A 22384-nucleotide genomic window follows, 5' to 3' on the forward strand; every position below is an offset into this window, starting at 1 on the left:
TTTTTAAAAAAAAAAAAAAAAAAAAAAAAAAAAAAAAAAAATTTAAAAGCTCTTAGTTTTCCCTGATTACTACCGATTAGGGAGACATGAATCGTTTAGTTTTTTATATTTAATTTAAAATTTTTGTTAATTAATTCATTCTTCATAGATCATTTCCCTGCAGAGATGCACACATATATATATATATGTATGAGAACTGTTGCAAAATCAATAACATAGTTAATCTATTTCGAGTTTGAAAATTTTTAGTATAAAAAGTCGCAGCCATTGAAGGGGAACAAATTACTATATGATGAGCATACGTAACAGCCTAAGCCTAAGCTGAATTACACATCTAATACACGCATAGACTGCACGCATACATATATACGTATATGGGTAAACTTGTTTAATTCTAGAAAATAAGAAAAAAAACAAAAAAAAATCGATGAATATTATATTAGTTTGTTTATAAGGAATTGGAATTTCTTGTAAGATTTCTATTAAACGCTCGAATCAGTCAATACTTGTTTAACACATTTTTTGTCAGCAAATAATGATTATTTCTGTGATGGATCATGCACGAGAACACATGTCCAAAACACTGTTGGCTTGTTATATTTTTAGCGCTTTCTTGTGTTGCACAAGAAAAAAAAAAAAAAAAAAAAAAAGAGAAAACCCTTGAATAGAAAATCTCAAAAGAATTGTTAGAGGAGGTGATGATGACGACATTATCTTATTATAATATTTATTTTCTTTTATTCAACACTGACTTATAATGAAATGTTTTTTTTTTTTTAAAATTTATATATATATATATATATATATATATATATATATTTTATTTTATTTTTTTTGGTCAATTTATTTTTCAATTCGTAAAATTTTTACAAAATTTTTTTTTATTCTTTCCAACTTTAAACGTTTTGCATATAATATGTACTGTTTATTCGCACTCTTAGGATACGAGCTTCGATACACAAAGAACCGTTTTTAGTCACTAACGAACGAAACTGAAATAAAAAATTAGAAAATTTATACAACTCGCCCGTTGTTGGCTAATGCTAATGGCAACGGTAACAGTGGAAAAAAAGAACATAAAAAAAAAAAAGAAAACAATAACAAAACAATAGCCGCTTGTAAAAACAAAACTGAAATGGATCAGGAATGGCCGACCGAAAAGTACTCTTTTCTTATCTTAGAAACGGAGTTTAGTGGTTGGCTCTTTTAAGAACTGTTCCATATGCAATAAATAGAATTTAGTCTAAACTAAAATCATATCACTGTTCGTACTACGTTAACTCGTAGTCAAAATTTTCCGCTTATAAGTTTATTTATGCAATGAAATTGATCTTCGAAGCTACAAATTCCTGACAGCGATATTATTAAAGGTGCATAAACGATGGCTGGTTCTTAACATTCGGAAAGCTGTTCTAGATTTTGTCAACTAATTTACGGACAAATGAATTTTAGCTTTGAACTGAAAATATCATCCACGCCATTCCATAGACTCGACGTTTCCTGCCCATAAAGCTGACCGATCGTTGATAAGGACACGTGAATGTTTCCCGGAAGATTAATCAATGATTCAGTTAATTAATAAGTTAAGTTTAAGTATATTTTTATTTTTATCTGTGGTGGGCAACCAATCTCTCTAATGGCGAAAAAACGAATAACAGAATAGAATTAAACGCGATACGCAAAATTGTCGAATGAATATAGTCGAAGAAATATAAAAACTCAATAATGTGCGTCTAAGTTTCTTTTTACGCGAAATTTGATTTACGAACACGAATTAATAAAAAATATATATATTCTCTTTTTAAGCGAATTGTTTTGCTTTAAAACGATTTTCAATATTATATGAATTTTTTTTTCCTTTTGTGTTTGTACGAATTTTTTCATTCTCACTCTTCACAAATATATATTTTTCGCAATTCAATTAGATTTCCGTTAGATTATGTGCTTATATGGGTGGGATTCCCCGAATTAGGCATAGAGTACATACGTAATGTATTTTTTACATAATTCAGTTTGATCTTTCAAAGTATAATTAATCTCTTTTTTTATAATATATATGTAATAAATGATATAATAAAGTATGCGTGAAATGAATTCTTAAGCCATATTCTAATGCGAATTTTTTAATATTGTTTATTGTACTTATCAATTCTTTTTTTTTTGTTTCAATCTGGAACTTATCTGCTATTTTTTGATTTTTACACAAATTTTTTTTTTTTTTTTTTTTTTTTGAGAACGTATTAATTAATTTATCTATGTAAATGTGCTTAGGAAGCTAATCTGATAAGATTTTCTCAAGTGCTTAGATATTTTCGAGAAAAACGAGTGTTACACTATTCGACTATAGACAAGATTATCATTTGTTCAGATTTCTCTTTTCTACTATTGTACGAGGAGCGAAAAAGAGAGCCAATGCGAGAGAAATTGGGAGATTGCATATTCAGCGCATGAGTGTGTTTATGTAAAATATATGTTACGGCGAAAACAAAAAGTAAAACAAATCATCAGGAAACTTTTCCTTTTCTTTTAAACTATAAGAGAATACAATGGTGACAAGGAAGCATAGAACAAAAGGGGAAATCAAAAGTTTATACCTCATTCATCTATGAGCGAAGCGTTTAAATTAAATTAAATTAGGTCAGCTACATTTTTTCCTATATCAATTAAGTATTGTTTTTTTTTTTTTTTTTTTTTTTTTTTTTTTATTAAGAAATCGAATGAATCATCATTTTCAATTAATTTTACAATATTCTACAAAATATTTTATTATTCAGAAAATAATTTAAACTCTTCTTCATTCTTTTAATTACGCAAAATTTACGAAAATTGAAAATCTTACCCTAATTTTTATGTTATATAGGGCCGTAAAGAAAATAATAGAAAATAAATAAAAGAAGAATGGCACGCAAAACCCATTGACACAGAAGAAGGCCAAACAGAGAGAGATACTTGTCTTATGTATCTACTTGATTACTAACATGTAAATAATCATTCGGTTATATTATGCTCTTTGGTCGCTACGCTACTCACATATTCCCTCTTTTTCTCTGTTACCGTTAGTTACGCATGAAACGTCCGAAAAAGATATGCAATTTCCTCTTTTGTTTCACACTTGACTCTCTTCTCTAACAACAAATTTAGTTTGTTTCCCTTTAGCGAATTTTCTTTTAAGTTTACATTTACTGTTTATTTGTTTATCATCGGAAAGCACACGCTTGACGAATATTTTGCGAAGCACAATAATAGAGATTTTGCGCACTAATAAACAATGAAAAAAAAAAAAGGCACAGCTGATTTCAAAAGCGATACACAATCAAAACAAACTGGTTTATTGTGCAATAAAAAGGGGACGACATGTTCACGGAAATGTATTCGTAAAAAGCTTTTTTCTTTTTTTTTCATATCACTCTAAGAAAAAATGAACTTAAATTAAGATTGTATAAGTATTCGAGCTTGAAAACTTTTTACAATTAAAAGAGAGAGAAGAGAAGAGAGAGAGAGAGAGAGTAGTTAAACAAAGAAAACAAAAAGAAAAAAGAAAAAAAAAAAAGTTCAGCAAAGCAACTTTTATTTGGCCAAGTATAACTGTTTTTTTTCGTAATATAATTTTTAAAAGCCGGGAAGAAATTCCTTACGTATTAAGCAACACGTGCTTCAACATTTATGCTCCATATCTTACAGCAGCTTAATCATTTCATTTAGTCAATATTTGTCAAGATTTGTAAAGCAGTAAACTTTTGTTTAAACCAACTGGGTCATGTATGTATGTATGTATGTTCATTCTTTTCCTTCAAAATTATGCGTATTATATTTTATCTTTTCCCTTACAAAAATTTCCTTGAAAATATCTAATTTAGAAAAAAAAAAACAGAAGAATACTCTTTTTTTAGAAGTCAACGTGCAGTAAATTAAATCACTAAACTTACATAAAACTCTTAGTTGTTAATTTTTAAATCTAATTTTTTGTGTAATTCACTGTGAATATAATAAACCCTTAATTCTTGAATCACGAAATCAATTTAGGCGCGTCTTTCTGTTATCCCCATTTTTTTCCATTTTTGCACAAGCATTAGAGCATGGCCCACAGGATATATGCTCAAATTTTTATAGTTTTACCAACCGCTGTAGTTCGTAACCAATGAGTGGATAACATATTTTTTGGGATTTTTAGAAACAAAAGTGACAGCTTACGTGACACAGTACACGCATAGTTCTTAAAATGAATTGACCCATCTTCAGTATCAATCCGTATGCAAAAACTTTCAATTTTTCTGCGAAATTTAAGAAACTATTTCCCATAGACACTACACGAACGGACAGACGGACAGGTGGAGATGCAGAAATCGATTCAGACTTTCATGCAGACCGAGAATATGCATTGAACTCTTTTTTTGCACGGTCGATACGATCTTTAGGAAACCGTGCAAAAAAGAATTTTGTGCGATAAATGGTAAATTTGGGATTGTGTTTCACAATTCAAAAAAAAAAAAAAAAAAAACGTGTAGACTGGAAAAACTTTAAATACTTTCCTAAAAAACCGTGCAAAAAAAAAAAAAACATTAAAACTAGTGTATAATGAAAATTCAGTCCATAAGTTCAGTCCATATAAAGTTTTTAATTGAAATGAGGAATGCAAATCAGTATCGCAACTATTCATCGCCACTTGATAACAATTATGCACGTTCATTGCGGACTGGACCACAAATGCTATCATCAGCAGATATGTCGTATATGTCTAACACAACTATCGTATTTGATTCAAGTAAAAGATTTTTGCGCTCGTTATTAACGGTCTCTGTCGGTTTTTTTGTTGCTATAAAGTCTTTTATAAATATCTGCTTTTTTTAATTACTCAAGTTGCTTATATAATTCTTGCTGTATACATAAGATTGTGTAACACTCTGTCAAATTAAAAAAAAAAATTTTTTTTTGGAATTCGTGCTAGAACGAGCAAGTAAAAAAATTAAATTCTGCTCGAACCGAAACTTTTATACCCATCACCGTTTACCCCAGAAAAACGCTAAAGAAGTAAAAGAATGAAATTCTCATAATAATCTATGCAACAGTGGACGCAGTTGGTTTCTTCTATTTTCACACTAACAGCTTTTGTCGCAGAGGCATGTGGGCTTTGCAAAGTTTCTTTTCCAAATTTGTACGCAATATCCTCATTTTCACTAACGGGAGAATGCTACAAAGCTGTCCAAACAGACAGATGGGCAAACGAACAGGCAGGCGGACCTGTTTAGATGCATTCAAGATTTGAAACTGACCCAGAATTCGTATACTTTATGGGGTCTTTGAATATTATTTCTGCGCGTTATAAAGGTATTGACAAAATATTTTAAATTTTGATACACCACAATATTAGGTAGGTGTGGTCAATTTTCTGTTGATTGACTGTATTGGATTTGTAGAGCAATTTTTCATTCCCTTTGACGAACAGAGGTTTTTTCACTTTCGTGGTGCTGTGGGCGTGCCCTTCGACCGATTTGGCCCATTTTCAATACCATATTTTTCCCGAATTTGAGGCGAACAGCTTCATTTGTGCGGCCAGGCGAATGTTTACAACAAACATTGCACAAACGGACAGGCGGACATGCTTAAATCGATTTAGAATCGAATGCTGATTAAGAATAAATATATACTTTGTCGTGTTCCTGATGCTTCCTTCTGCGCGTTGCAAACGTTTCGACAAAATGAATATACCCCTCGTCCTTCGGTGATGGGTATAAAAATTCGTGTAACAAAATATATTTTTATTCTTCAAAATCGGGCAGAAAGAGGACCGTGAAGATTACAAACATTTTGATAAAACGAGTATACGGCTCGCATCGTTTGATGGTTCATATAAAAAAATTTGCAAGATGCATTTTATTATTCAAATATGCATTGATATGTGTTGTTAATAAATTGCTTTTACATAAGGTGTTTGTTTTTTTTCATATTTTAATTGGTTAAACAGTTGTTGATTATGAAACAATTTAATGCCCACTACAAAATGTTTGTGTGTGATTTTGAATTGAATTTAATTTAATTATAATCGCAAGTAAACTAATTAAAAATATGGAAAATAAAAATTCTTCGAATATTGAATATTTGTATGGCGGAAGTGTGAAATACTTAGACGTGAACCTTAGCCAGATACGCGAAAGTCAATCGGACTCTATCAAGTAATCGTTTAAGGCTTATTTATACACAATCATAATTTGTAAAGTCAGTCTGGCTATCCTTACTGAACTCGTCTGGTTGGAAGTTAGTTCTGACAGCTCTATGAATATAGTACGCACGCTATGAAAACGTAATTAATTATTCTTTTGCTCGGTTTTGAAGTGAACTCTACTCCTATTGCTAATATATGTTAGCTAGTCTTGATAGCCCTTGAACCTAAAGTAATCATACTCCGATAGCAAGGCTATGTCCAAAGCGTCCATGTAATAATATGAAGGAAAGTTTTTTTTATGAACTCTTAGATATTCATGACTCGTTGGTGAACTTTGCGATTCAATTTTGTTTTAAAACTTATTTAATGACAATAAAAAAAAAAAACGAGAAAGTAATTGGTCTTGAGTGACACTAAGTGGCAATTCTTCTAGTTATAAAAATGAAGCGAGAAAGCTCAATTTTTTTGTTTCCATTCGTCGTTCGATTCCACGAAGCTATTTTCAGCAGGGCTGCTATCCAGAGATTCGTCTCAGTTACCTTCGTACTCAATGCAAACAGGTAAAATTTCTATAGTGGGCCATGGGGACTACTTCGCCTAATACATATAATTCGTCTTCGCCTAATTCATATAACGCCTTTTTCAAAATCAGAAGTTATATGGGAAATGGGAGAGAAGGTGATTCAATCCAAACAATTTTCAATGGCGTCCGTCATTCCGCCAAAATACATCAGCGAAACAAATTTCATGAGAATGTTTCAAATATGACGTCTTGTAGACTGAATACAAGAAAATGAGACGGACGGACAAGTGACCTTAAATTGATTCCAAAGGTGATGGATGCTGAATCAATCGACATAACGAAAGGTGAGTTTATCTCAAGTGCTTCGGGGCGTTGCTTACATGCGCAGAAACTTAACATATCCAAGTGACATGAAGACCAAACTCACTTCACTTTGCATGATACGAAGACTTTTTTTGTGCTATTTAATACAACAATAATATCTTTTATTTAAATAAAATACAATGTAATACTATTTAACAAAAATGCTTTATATGTTTGCATATTTTTTTTATTATTGCAGGTTTTAAGCAAGAAACATATCTTTTAGAAAAGAGTGGTCGTACTAGATAAACATGTATGCTTGCAAACCAACTGATTGCGTTTGTTTCAGACAGCGAGACGCTCTATTCTTCTTCTTTTGCCCAACAGAATTTGGCAAATTCTTGCATCCAGGAACACCGCTCCTTTTTAGCCCCTGCAGAAGAAAGTTTGACTGTATATCCTTGAAAAGAGAAATGATCGATCGATTTGAGTTTTGTTGTTGTGTTGGTTTTAATTAGTACACACTCCGCGCAATTGAAATAAATTGGCAATAAATTGAAAGTAAATTAAAATTAAAAATTTTATTGTTAGCTGTCGACGAACTCATAAACCAATGGTGATCGTTTTTCAACTGAATATCAGAATAGTAGTGACAAATATCTGGGTAATAGTTCTTGGGATATATCTTTGCAGGAACGAACCGAAATGAAAATATGCAAAAGTCGAGCAAGTTTCTTCTCCATCTTGATTACATACATCTGTAAGGAGAGATCATGTCCATTTTTTAACGTAAGCTCCTTAATTGATCAAGAAATATTTGTGACAGATTTTAGACAGATTTCTATCTGCAATTATACGCTTAAAAAGACGATCGAAGCGATCTCTTTTACTGAAAATAGTTGTATGCGGAGCGTTTCAGTTTAATTCATAATCTTAATTTCAATCCGCCAACCTACGGGTAGAAAGATTTGGTGAAGTTTTACCCGCCATCGATGAAAGGTGTCATGTATGCGGTGAAGAAGTTTGTCAAACTTAACACACTTTCTGATTGCTCCTCCTTTATCATAACAAAACAAAAATTCATATATACTTTGGAGTGAATTTTTGCATAATCATCACATCCATTATACATGCTAGATACGTGAAGAACATTCAGTTCACTGTTAATTTTAAATAAACAGGCAACAGCCGGTTCGACATATATAGACTTAATAGCTATGTTTACGAAATTTTAAATCGAATTTCATTATAAAGCATACGTTATTCATGAATATGCTTTAAAGTGCTTTGAACAGTGCCTCAGTTTTTTCACAACTATTCATAGGTTAATATGTCTACCGCTCGCTAATGTTACACCAGAAATTGTTAAATTAATTAATGCTGTAACTTACTGCAACGATTTTGCGAATTACAACAATGACACGACACACGGACAAGCTCAACTAAACGGACTTGCCTCGAAGAAAGATCCCAGCATTACCCATTGGACCCAAGCAGTACTAATAAGACTATGAGTATTACAACCGCACAAATGAAAAATCGAAACATAACCATATTCAAGAAACGGTACACCTTTCGCATATATATCGCGATCTTTTTTTTTTTTTTAAATTGATTATGCGCTGAATGACTTCTGAACGTATTAAAGGCGATGCAGGTCTTGAACGACCTTCGACATCTATCGACAAATAACCCGTGAGAAAAAAACCAAGTGATCGAAAATCGTTGTTTAGTTTGTCTAATTAAATTACGACTGACTTCTCGCCACCTTCGGAGCATGAAAAGAATCCCTGCGGCGACTTCACTTGGTCGAGCAGATATATTGGATGAATCGAAGGCGGTCAAATTGTTAAGAGGGATTGTTCCCAAGATTGAACGATACCTTGACATAAGTGTATTCGATTCGAAGAAAATTAACTGCGAAATAATTAAATAAATTTTCAAGAATAGTAAGACATACGTTCACTCGTTAAACACTTTAGTATTAAGTAAACCGACATGAATAGGAGGAAAGTTCTTCCAACTTTGGGTTTCTTTTGAGGGCGTTGCTTTTATCTTACGATAATTGCATTGTGGCTTAGAGCGCTTACCTAACGAAAATGGAAATTCAAAGCTCTATTAAACGCTTGTCACCAGCGTTGTAACTAATATAAGTTAACAAACATTATTTAATAATTTTTAAAAGTTTACGACCAATTGTTTTTATTGAGTATTGATTGATTTTTAAAAACACCTTTTTTTCTATTTTTTTTTTTTTTTTTATTAAAAACGAAGGAAAGTATGAAAACGAATGTGTTCAAATATCAAATTTCATCAGCTTTCACACTAAATGCACAGTTAACAATTTAATTGAAAGCAGAGATTCGTACGAGAACACCATGTTATAGCATGAAAATATTAAATACATATGTGAACGTTTATGTGCTTATGCACTGCCAGCGCTAGGTGTGTCAATTAAGAATGCGGATTTTGCGATCAAAGAAACAAAAAAAAAATGGAGGCCTATTATTAGGTAGATATTTTTTTTGCCAATTTTTACGCAACTTTGCGTACATCGTCCACGTAAAAGTCATCAGTTCAGCTTAAAGCGAATAGTATTGCGATCTTTTAGATTTGTCCCTAACTTCTTTAAATCTCACATGAAAATGAAAAAGTGTGCCATGACGAATATCATTGCCGGAAGATAGGAACTTCGCCATACAGTGTTTCGCGATTGGAGACACTTCTTTGTTTTCAATGTCTGTATTCCCCCAAATTTATAGAATTGCGTTTAATAGCAGCTTACTACACCTACAGGGTTTGCCAAGCTTGTGCGGATATAAGTGGCACTCCGGAGTAAGTTTAGATGGAACCATCTTTTGTTATATCGTTCAATTCAGAATATTTTTATGGATCGATAAAAGACTCTCTGCTCGTCTGATGTCTGGCCACGTATTTTTCTGTTCAACCTATAGCAGGCAGATCGAAAAGTTTTTTAAATATATTGTGAACAAATTTGCTGCACCGAAGCTGCCTTGGCCCAAAGATGAATATTATTGAGTTTAGAGCAGTCACCAGCATTCGCTAAATCCGTATATGAAAAATGTTTTCTATTTCAAAAATTTCGCAACAAAAATCGTTCACGCGCTCCTTTTTTCTATCCCTCTTCATGCAAGGATTCCAATCAAAAGTGAAGCTTTATATGGAAACAAAATATAGTTTCTTGCTTTTTGTTATCTCATCAGGAAATTAAGTACAAAAAAGACGGTTCGGTAAACCTAATAAAAAAAAATTATGAAGTTGGACTCTACAAAAAAAAACATAATACTCGTACTTCATGCATACTCCAAGGCTGGATTACAATATCAAATTATTGTTTTAAAAAAGTTGTATTCATTTGAGGAGCGATTAGCTTCGAAAGATCATCATTCACCGAAGAGACGACGACAATACAAAAGCAGATATTGTCTTTAGGTGGTTTATAATGCATATATATGTGCCTTCATGTGTGGATATATAAACATACACGTATTCTATAACCGTCACGAATATTTGAAGAGAGTAAATAGAGCATAAAACTTTGTCAATTTAAGTTAACAAAGTATGCTTGTGTGCGAAGGTGTGTATAAGAAAATTAGTGAATCGCTTCATATTGTTATCGGTGGGACGAAAACGTCTATATATATAGTACAATAAATTTGAACAGATATGGAAGGTTGCTCTCTGCCAAACGAATTATTAATAGGAGGAACACTAGAATACATTTCGATGATAGCCATAACCGAAAACAAATTAATTACTAATTATTGTTAACTCAATTTTGTAGAAAAACCAAGAAAGTTATATATGCTTTCGACCAAATCATTTACTTGCCGCCGCTAATATAACTAATATATTAGTTGCCTTCAAAGAACCAAAAAAAAAAAAGCAAAAGCAACAAGTTAAAAGTAAAAATATTCGATCGTGATCGAATCTTTTTCACCCATCATCATTATCCTAAATAAAACGAAACAAATAAAAGAGCAAAATTTTCATGCTCCATAGATTGGGCAGATGCGGTTGATCTTTTCTATTTTCAAAATGCAATGTTTGTTAGACGTGTCCTTTGGATAGTTTAGGTCACTTTTAAATTCTTGTTGAACGTTTACCACAGACGCTACTCAGTTAGACAGAAGGACAGATGGATAGATGGTTGAACAGAGGGGTATGCTTAGGCGCATTCCAAATTTGAAATTCGTCCCGAGTTTCTATATATTTTATGGGATTTTCGAAGCTTCCTTCCGCGCGTTACAAAGTCTTTGAAAACAGAATCAAGCTGCGACACATTATAATATTGGGTAGACGCGGCCAATTTCTTCCATTTTCGTGCAGGTACTACAGCATTCCTTATACAATGTGCGTTTAAATTGCTATAAATTTATTTGCCTTAGTTTATGAGTAATGAGCAAGAAAATAATTTCATAATCCATTTAAATAACCGAAGTATTCCCAATTTACGTAGTATACTAAGCGTGCCCTCCGACCGCTTTGGCCCATTTTTAGTAACAATCTGCGTGCAAGAATTCTCAATGTTTTTGCTAAATTTGAGGCCAATAGCTTGTTTTTTGCAGTCAGGAATATGTTGGTAATCGACATTACACAGACGGACCGACGGACATGCATAAATCAATTCAGAATTTGATGCTGATCAACAATATATATAGTTTATGGGGTTTCTGAAGCTTCTTTCTGGGCGTTGCAAAAATACGCATACCCTCCTCCTTCGGTTATGGGAATAAAAATTAAAGGAATTAATGAAATAAAGTATTTATGGCAGCATATTACACACCAGTACCATGTGGCATATGTGGCGGCTTTTCTCGTACGCAATGAAGACACCATATGTGAACTATTGCTAATTACATACAAACACACTTACACTTAACACGCAAAAATACTTATCACAGCGTCGTAAACGGGGCACGTACGTTATGTGCAAGCATTCTATGGACGATAATTGTAATGTAACATTTAAGTCGGTAACGCTTGTACATAAATATTCCGCGATGTTTGCAACATATCGTATCTAGAGCGTAAGATAGCACATAGCACTTATACGTAGCAATCGAAAAAAGAATTCAATGCCAAAACATCGGAAAAATAATACACCGTACAAAAAATACTCATAGAGGAGCCCGTTTCTCGTCCATTGGACTTGCCCCTCTGGTTCGTAACACATGAAAAAGACGCCTTACAAGCCACATAATATTTGAGCATCGTTCCAAAAATTCAAATAAAAATGTAAAAAGTTTATAATCGGGCAAGGCCGACTAGTAGATACCGTACACAACTGGGACTGATATAGTTATGCACTCGTGCTAGCCATAATAAATCAAAAATTACACATTATTGTCATGCAAAGAAATACTTTTCGTGAAAGTCCGCAGTTCGAGGGGTGCCCAAAACGTCACATGACGCGATACAAATTCATCAAAATCAATTTACTTCCAAAAATATTATTATTTTTCAGACTTCGTCACAAAAAACTAGAGATTAGATTTGTCTTCATATCAGGGTTTGATTTTCACAATAAACTGGCGCGAAACAGACTTTAGCTGCCCATAATTGCACTTACCAGAGATAGAGCAAGTACAAAAAATGTTAGTCCGCCAAGTCCCATATAACTTTACAACAAAATAAAGCATTATGAGGGAAGAAGGTCGAACAACTAATGCGATCCGAATGATTTGCAATAGCGTTCGTCGTTGGGCTGAAACACGTTAGTCAGCCAAAATTCATCAAAATACTTTAAGAATTGTGACCTATAGGCTGAACATAAGTGAACAAGACGGAGAGACGGGCAGATTAGCTTAGATCTTTTAAAAAAGTGATTCTGAATCCATCGGCATAATAAAAACCAGGTGTATACACATCCACACAAACTCAATATATCATTATATCGCAAGTAATGTAGAGTAGAAATAGCAATACGGAATCTATAAGAAATATTGATCTAAATTTGAAAGAGATATTTTAACCAAGGCCGCTTAATATTATAAATGCAAGAATGGACGCTGTTCGCCTACAAACGTGCTTGATGTAATATTTATTAAAGCCATCTAGACGATCAAAAATATTCCGGTCTGTCAGTTGGCACAATGTTTATGCATCGTTTTGACCTAGTAAGTAGTAAATATTAAAGAAGCTCTCCCGAGGTGATTCTAATTTTTCGAAATATTTTATCGAAATCCGAATCCAGTTATATATTATTTTAAATGACCAATCACTCAGAGGACGTCCCCTATTCGTGTAACATGATGCCGGTCAGTAAGATAAAGAAATGAAGAAAGAGAAAGATGTAGGGAGGAGACCGCTGCCTAGTGCGTCTGCGTGCCTTTACCGGTTGAACACTCACTGTAGCTACGAGCAAAGTAAACTCTAGAGCATTGATATTGGAGCACGCAAATACTGACTTGTTAGTCGCGGTTCTTACCTACTCGGCTACTCTTGTACGCAATTACTACCTGTCGTATACAGGTAGACCGCCTATAACACAGTAGATACGCTCCTACAAATTCCTCTATTCTGTGCCAGCACAAAAAACAGGAGTAAAGCTATGAAGTTATATGCTTAATAAGAAAAAAAAATATGTACATACATACACACTATTAGTTTGAACATAGTAAAATTTCGGGTATTCACATATATTGTGTTTTCATAGTACGTAATGCTAAACTATCGAACTGCTATCCTGCTATCGTGTTGCAGATGCACCGCGTTATAAAGGCGTTGCCACAATTTGCTTTCGATGTTAAAGTGAAATCGTGTTGCAGAATACCGTGTTATAGCAAAGTTATCTATATTTCATTGCACTCCTCTGCTAACGAGATCCAGAAGTCCAAGTAGTAAAATCGCTATATGTAAAAGCATGATGAAGAAAAGAACTGAGCATCCTCCTCAGATCAGTCCGTGGTAAATAGGAATCATTTTAACAAGAAGGCGCAATAGACTGAAAGGTCTATTGAAGAAAAAACGAAGAAATTTACTGAAAGTGAAACTAACTGAAGAACCCCATCGAAGAGCACACTTGAACTGATTTAAACGAAAGCTCGTCACTCAAACGGCGCCATTCAATTGTAAATTCTCCGCTTTGGGATTTTCAGTTACAGGAAAATTTGAAGGACAGTAGAAGAAGGAAACGTAAGAGCAAGTTTGTGCTATTGTTACAAAAAAAAAGCAAAGGCACTCTGCATAACGACTATGTGTGCATAGCTTGCAAGCATTTCCAGACCTACAAATACTCGTCCATTCTAATACATACAGCATACAGCATAACAATTCTAAAGAAAAATGTTTACGTATCATTGGCAACAACAACTCATAATTTCAAGCGAATAAGAGGAAATTAGAAAAAAGTGGAATAATTTTCGCATAATATTTCTAATGGATGTTCAATAATTACATACATGTGTTTCACATTTATTTTTTTCCAACTAAAAAGATTATTGGTTTTCTTAACTAAAATTATTACTCACTTCATATGTACATTTATCAGTATATATTTCTCATTTTTTCAATTTCGAAAAGGCAGTACGAAGTCTACATTCGCTTTGGAATGACTCCACCTTTCATTTAAGCGTGATATTTAGAAATTTTATTTCATAGTACGCCCCATTAAGTTGATTGAATTCTTACACGCGGCATATAGATATCGTAAAAGCTCGCAACATATACGTATGTAAAAGTAGGGCTCCTTATTAACTGGGTATTTGATTAATTGGATATGAAAACAACGTTGGCTACGTAAAACACTTCTATTGGCCACGGGGATCAAAATTATTTTGGCTTCACACCTTAGTCCCTAATATTAAGCTAGAAAATAAACGAAAAACTGTCGTATAAACTAGGATTGCCATAAGCAGGTCAGATCAAGTCAAGTAGTTAAAATTCCAAGTCGTCAGATGTATGGACCGTAGACTACAAAAGAAAAATTGTGTAGTTGCGCAGCCCAAAGAATGAATCGGACGTTAATGTAGGGTTAAATATTTGGCTTGAAGAAAACAAAGTAGATAGCCCGTTACGGGGATAGCTTAAAATTCCTCAATAGTCGTAGCGACGTTTCTGTAACGAATTTATATTGGACGCATATCCAGTTATGCCGTTAATGACATAAAATGTGTCCGGGGAATGCAGAGCAGAAAAAGATAGACTAGACATGTTAGACATCCACACGTCTTGACATCAACTGCTTTCATGAGTAGGGAGTGGAACTATGTGACTCTCCGGAGGATCATAGATGCACCGATATCCTCACCCTTTCGTGGTGCTTCCTATAAACATTGACTGTTACTGTGTTAAGATCTTATTTCCAAGAGCTGCACAATCAACGGCAAAGAAGGGCTTAAGGTTTTCTCTTGGAAGCGTGGGAGGAGTATCGGAAGAGTGTCGTTCTCCTTTGTTTGGAAAAGGGAACATTTTTCCTCTCTTTTATGGAGACCATTAAACTTGCTCAGGGCTGGGGCATAGTTGGTGGTGTGCTATGCGATGACGTCCTCGTAAGCATTATTTCCTCAAGAAAGAATAGAGTATTGGATGACCTTACGGGACATGTGTGGGATGCAAAGGTGAGAGTTGCTTCGGCCGCGTACGGCAAGAGAGCACCCAAAGCTGTACAGCAGTCGTCCATGACGGTCAGGCTGCTCAAAAGTAGGATTACTCCTGGTATAACGCTGAGCATTTCCCATCTGACTATCGGGATGAATGGCTTCTTGTTTGACTGCTGAGTACGGGCCTTCGGGAAGTATCGCGTTGGCTGTGATTACCCTGAACTTTCGTAAGAAACTAACTAAGAGATGTTAGATAGGCCTCGACACATACCAACATACGGCTCATACGGTTTTCTGTTTGGATAATTCGACCACATCGTGAAACGTCTTCGCAAATCAGTTACGCAAATCAGTAGAGATCTACCGGTAAGAAATTTAAGTTCTTTCACTTTTATAAATTGGAAGCTCATCACCCACAAGGTTTTTGAAAGACTGTCACGATTCATCACGTTTAGAACTGTTATGCACAGTAATCTTTTACTTATATTTCTACACCTGCTCCCTCCTCCCTACCTATGGATCTTTCGTTAATCTCTGAGTTAACGTTAGATTCAAACATATCTAACTAAGTATGTTAATTGAAGAGCATATAGCAGACATAATAAGGCAATGACTGACTCACATATGGCATCATATTTTCTGGGGGAGGGGATCGTCATAACATACACACACACAGTTATGATTATGCAATAAGATTGACGCGTTGGCACGATGGCTTAAGTTTATAGTAAGAGAATATTAATTGAATGAAACGCATTCATCAGCCAAGAGGGACAAACAAGTGACGAGTATGGAAGTATTGATCGAACTTGAATATATTTTGCACTGCAAGTTAATGCTGTTATTAGTTCGATATGAATGTATGTTATTTGCAATGTGATCCCATCCAATAATCCAATAAAAATGTAGTTTTGCGATTATGAACTTGCAGCTGTAGATAGATAAGTAGGCCGATAAATAATAAAATCAAGTTAAAATTACGTGCTTATCAAAATTTTTTTTTTTTTTCATTATTATTATACATGATCGCGTATGCGATTTTTTCAAGTGTTTTAAATGAAAAACACGCACACAAAATTAGTAAACCATCTTCTACGAGAGCGAGAGGAGAGATAAGGCTAAGATGAATCACTCACTCACCGTTCCAGTACATTTTGTTTAGTTTTGCTCTTTTAAAAAAACTCTTCAACGTTTCAAAACACGTTTTCTTAGGAAATGTTAACAAAATTAAAAATAATAAAACACACATTACGAACTCGTTTAACCACAATAAGCACCAACACAGTTGAAACTTATCAAACAAAAAAAAAAAAAATATCAGTTGTTTGTTTTTTGTTTGTTGTAATGAAGTTGTGTGACTATCAAATCCAACTATCCGCTATTTATGTGATATCTGTGTACTTTGTTATAACTTGAGATTTTTACCAAAAAAAAAAAACAACTTGATTAGACAACCTTGACATAGATTTGTTACTCTTTAGACAAGATACGTCAATTAACATACATATCTAAAGTAACAAGTATGCCCATATTGTTAGAAAAGTAAACCAAAATGCATTCACATATCTTTGTTATCTGGGCATTGTTGTAATAGTCGTTCAACGTGTCATTCTCCTCTCTCGCTATGGCAGCAGGTACACCGCGAATGTTACTACCGCCGAATACTCGTCGTATATAGTTTTCGTAGCCACTGCATAATTTTCTGGGCCTTCTGTTCGTATATTGACTTGGACTTGCAACCCTCTATAAGAACTGGTTTCAATTATTTTTAAGCTAAAAATCGAATCAAGCTCACTGCCTAATAACAACAACAAGTTTTTGTGAGACCAATAGCGAGTTACAAAATCATGACATATGACTTATGTAAGGAATATTTCGAATGCTCCCCATCTATGTTTCTCAATAAATGATTTAATTTCTCTTTATACCCTACACTGCTTGTGGTACAAGGATACATTAAGTTTATGCCGAATGATCTGAGATAGACAAGCCTTCTATTACACCCTTCTATTCAGAAACTCTTTTTACATCGATCTAAACTTATCCGTCCGTCTATCTGTTTTGGTTTCTCGCGTTCAATCTCAAGAGACTTGTTTTGACTGAATGGTTCAGTTCAAATCGGACTACTGGAATAACGGTAGCTCGCTATAATGCATTTAATGATGGGCCGTAGGCCTCTATAGCTTTTTGCTTATTTTTTGTAGGAAATAAATTTTTTGAAATCTTCGAAAGTTGTATTGCATGAGAATTTGCAGCAGTTTACTAGCCGGGCAGATGAGATGCATAACAAGCATGCAAGTAGATAATGGGCAAAAACCTTTTCCTACTGTGTAGATTATTTTCGTCCGAGAGCATTGCATTTTTTGATACCATTCCAAGTGAAAGTTTCGCAAATACTTTTCCCCCCTTTGGCCCCCACCTGCCTATCATCTTTCCTGAGGGGACATCCCCAGAGTGATTGGTCATATTAAAAACAATAATATAACAACAATTGTAATAAACGGCTCTAAAATCTACCAAATGCATCTGAAAGTTCAAAATGTAAGGCACTGTGTAACACAAATTTTACTCTGACGAAATTGAACACTTTGAGACAAATTTTACATTTACCATTACGTCAGGTAAATATTTTTTATATCGATTTCATATGTATCGATGCAATTTCCTAAGAAGTTTCAAGCTACGAAACTAATTGATTTAAATGCATTACTTCATCTCCTAGCTTGAAATGGTGTACAGGGTTGACACCAACTAAAAAAAAATAAAAAACGAACAATAGCAAACACAATTTTTCGTGTTTTCGTTTATTTTAGAGTCCGAGCGCAACTCAGTTCACATTTTTTTTTTTGTAACGCTAATGAAGCGAAAGTACACTCACTCGATATTGCAGAGGCTATCCATTTTATGCAGTTTAAGACTACTTTGCACGTTATTGTAAAAGTTGAAAGCATATTTCAATAGTTAATCATTCTTATATATAATTTTTTCGTCTGATTTTACTAATTTTTTAACTTAATCCCAAAACGACTTTTCAAAATAAGGTTTAATAAGGGAAATGGATGGAAAAGCGGTCCTATGCGAATCTTTTTCAATAGCTTTCGTCCTTGGGCCAAATAGATATATATATATATATATATATATATGGTAGTTTGCTCACCAGATGTTTACCAAGCTTCTATAAAAACAAAACAAGATAGACCGCTTTAATTGACCCTACATCATCTTAAGGTTATTCGTTAACGACTTTTTCAATGAAAGTGTTTTATGGCAACTAGTAGAAAACGTGGTCCGATCCGACAACAGCGTTCGTTCTTGAGCCAAAGCATGTCGGTGTGTCAAATTTCATCGCAATATCTCAAAAATTGTGATCTTTTGGTTAAATACAATATACGAAAACAAGACGGCCAGACAAGCAATAAAACTCAGGTCTACCTCAACTCCTCCTAAGTGTTGCATGCATTCGCACATGCTTTACATATAGACATATAAACATATAAAATATTTCAAACAGTTTCGTGATAAATGATGAAATTGCTTTTGCTCTTTCTCGCCCCGCTTGATAATCGCATTTCTAACCTACCTCTTGGAAAAGAAATGAAGAAGAAGAGGAAACTCATTTTAATTGATAAAATGATTATAGAAATGTTAAATCAAAAGAAAAACTTCAATTATTATTTAATACAAATTTTTCTTTCTTCCTAAGAAATATATATATATATATATATATATATATATATATATATATATTGTCTCTCAATCGCCATGAATGCAGTTTTTGATAAGAGAGACGTTAAGCTATCATAATGTATGTAGACTTCATTAGGCTACTGTATGCATGCATATATTTTTAAAGAATTTATAGTGACATTTATTTATTCTTACAAATAACTATTTTAAAAACAGACACTTGACAAATATGCAAACAAATATGCTTAGTCGTGTATAATATTTTAAATGAAGTAATTTGATTACTCAAGTGTTTCAACCTTTTCATAATGTGTGCTCTTTGAAAACGAATGCATTTTTTCAAAATAATAATAATAATAATAATAACTGTATAATTATGTGAAACGTAAATGGGAGGAGTGAATATACGCTTGGCTTTCATGAGTAGTCATGTTCAATGTCGCGCATGTGGAATAACTTCTCTTCTTATTTATTGTTCAGTTTAATATTGCAACAGTATTTGCAATTAAATCGCATAATATCATGCTCGGAAAGAACAGAAACATTTTTAATACTTCTGCGATTTCATTATTTACTTGTTACCATCATTTGAATTGAAAATTTTTCATTTCGCTGTTACGCGAGCAGCACAGACTTTAAACCGACTATTTTGCAATAATCAACTATCGTCAACTGTCAATATTTGCCCTCTAGCCTAACGCAATTTTCATAAAATGATGTGAACTTTTCTAAGATGGCCGGACTAAGCTTATAAATTCTATCGCAGCCTGACGCATCTATATATGAAGTCCTGTTAACTATTTAACAGGTTTACTCACGATCTTTGCCGACGGGCTTACAGTAATTTGAAAATTTTTTTATAAATTTCATAAAATACGGATCACACTTTTACTTTAAGTGAATTCAGTGACTACGACCATCTAGCCAACCAACTTTGATAGACTTCGATTACAACCTTTTTGTGGGCAGAGAATCATTCCATTTTTCATCCAATTCACCAAGTTCTCGCTCAGTTTAGGCGACGCCTATGTCTGTTTATCGTCCCATGCTCTTTACTTTGTTTCGCATATGCATGCATGAAAATACAATTAAAACTTGCTATAGTTCAACGATCTCGATGAACACTTCCTTGAAGGGTCGGCAAATATTTTCGCATTTATTTAATATGCCGCCGCACGCTTGGCACGTATGCCAATGAAAGAATAATTGCGAACAAAGTTAGACATACAGTCATTTAATGTAGGTTAGATTACTATCTATGACTAAGATTGTTGTTTCACTTTTTTCCTCGTCATACCAACCGCCGAACGATCAGGGTAAAGCGATTTTGTCACAACATTTGCAACATCGAAAAAGAAGTTTCAGAGACACCATAAAGCGCATATATATATGTATTGCTAATTGGCATCAAGTTCTGAATTGCATTAAGCCTGTCCCTCTGTCCGTATGTGCAAAAATTAAAGATATGGACTTCGTGTTACGCATGAAGATGAAAAGTTCTTACACAAGTTGCTACTGAAACTAAGTCAAATCGTTTTAAGAAGACCTACGCCTGCAGTACCACATATCGTTGATCAGAGTCAAAATCGGAATCTATCTAGCCATGTCCGTCCGTCTTTGTGCTATACATACTAATTTCTCAAACCTTCTGAAGTGCATTTTGCGAAAACGGTTAGTTACTTTATTACCCTCAGGTGGATTCTTTAAAATATTTCACTCAGACTTTCATCGTTTAGAAAATTAAGCTGTAGTCGACACCTCTCTCTAATACTGTTGAGAAGCGATAGAACATTGAAGAATTGTTAAGAATTAGATTAAATTCAGGGGAATTTTAAATTTTTCATTGGGAAGAAGCTTTGTCTATAATTCGCGATAATGATAATATGTGCTAAGCGTTTGCGGGAAGAGCAGCTCGCGCCTACATAACTCTTGAAAAGAATCAAATCATCAAATGTTGGGGAGAACATGTTCAAAGTATAATCAGAAAAGTTTTAGCTTCTGAGCTATGTTAGATATTCGTAAAACCCATAGGATGAAGTGTAAATCAATGCGACTAAACCGACAACTGATGGCTGCCAGTGTGATGACTTTAAAGCCTACTTCTGGGTTACGCAATTATATGGCAAGACCAATTTGCACCTTTCGCCTAACGATAAGTAGTTTAATTAGTTTAATGGAACATAAATTAAAAAGACACCGAAAAGCCAGGATCAACTTCCCGCAGTCGCTTTTTACTATCACATACATATCACATTTCAAAAATTACGTAAACATATTGTATTTGTTTAGTTTGCTTAAAAGGTATTTTCGTGTAGCCTCATAAGTTATCCACAGAAATATTTTACGGTTCCTAACTCTGACGAAATAGGCTTCCAAATCCGACTATATCTTGATCCTAGCTATTGAACAGAGCTCTTGTAGAACGTTTACAGAGCCCTGTTAAGAGCACTTGGTAGTTGCCTTTGCTAATTAAATTCGAATTTCTCTTCACAGGCTTCGTGATTGATATTGATTATTATTATAATTTTTTTTATTTAATTTTTTTCTATTTTTATTATTTACAGTATAAAAGTAATTCATTATTATTTTAAAAGTAAGAATGACTCACTTACCTTTATATGCCAGTGGTTGAGTTTTTGTTCCCATTATTATGTTTTAGAAAAATGTCTAAAAATTCTTCTCAAATATATATATATATATATATATATATATATGTGTGTGTGTGTATATACTTTTATATAACTTTTTCGGCAATTAAAAAAAAAAAAAACAAAATTACAATATTATTATTATTATTATTATTATTATTATTATTATTTTTTTTTTTTTTTTTTTTTTTTTTTTTTTTTTTTTTTTTTTTTTTTGCAAAACTGCAACTAACGCAATATGGAATTAAGTGCACTTTAGTTTTAGTTAATTTGTTAACTCGTTTTTGTCGATGTTATTTAGGCATAACTTTTATTTATTTATTTATTTATTTAGTTTTTTTTTTTGTTTCGTTCGAGGGAGTTCAGCGGCCTTCTGTTGTCGGTTGTACTTATTAATTAATTTAGCACTTATGTAGTAATTTGTTGAATATTTTATATAAAAGTTATTTAAATTCACAATTGTTTAAATTTTATTTTTAAAATATTTATAAATGTTCCA

At 33.4% G+C, this 22384-nt stretch overlaps 2 protein-coding genes across 4 annotated transcripts in view; both read right to left on the reverse strand.

The window, feature by feature from the left end:
• The window catches only part of LOC119642994, a 24014-nt gene extending 22200 nt beyond the window's left edge, over positions 1-1814 (reverse strand). The window contains exon 1 of one of the 3 annotated variants that reach the window (XM_038042356.1): positions 1355-1814. The gene's annotated coding sequence lies outside the window, so the exon portion shown is untranslated. The other 2 variants (XM_038042348.1, XM_038042338.1) reach the window with 2 other exon arrangements.
• The window catches only part of LOC119642976 (phospholipid-transporting ATPase ID), a 70667-nt gene extending 48724 nt beyond the window's left edge, over positions 1-21943 (reverse strand). Inside the window, exon 1 of the mRNA XM_038042321.1 lies at positions 21850-21943. Within this exon, the coding sequence (XP_037898249.1) occupies positions 21850-21883 (34 nt within the window). The 5' untranslated portion in view covers positions 21884-21943. The remainder of the gene's footprint in view (positions 1-21849) is intronic.
• Between the last annotated feature and the right edge of the window lie 441 nt (positions 21944-22384).

This window comes from Glossina fuscipes, unplaced genomic scaffold, assembly GCF_014805625.2.
Source record: "Glossina fuscipes isolate IAEA_lab_2018 unplaced genomic scaffold, Yale_Gfus_2 0, whole genome shotgun sequence".
In the NCBI taxonomy this organism is placed as follows: domain Eukaryota; kingdom Metazoa; phylum Arthropoda; class Insecta; order Diptera; family Glossinidae; genus Glossina; species Glossina fuscipes.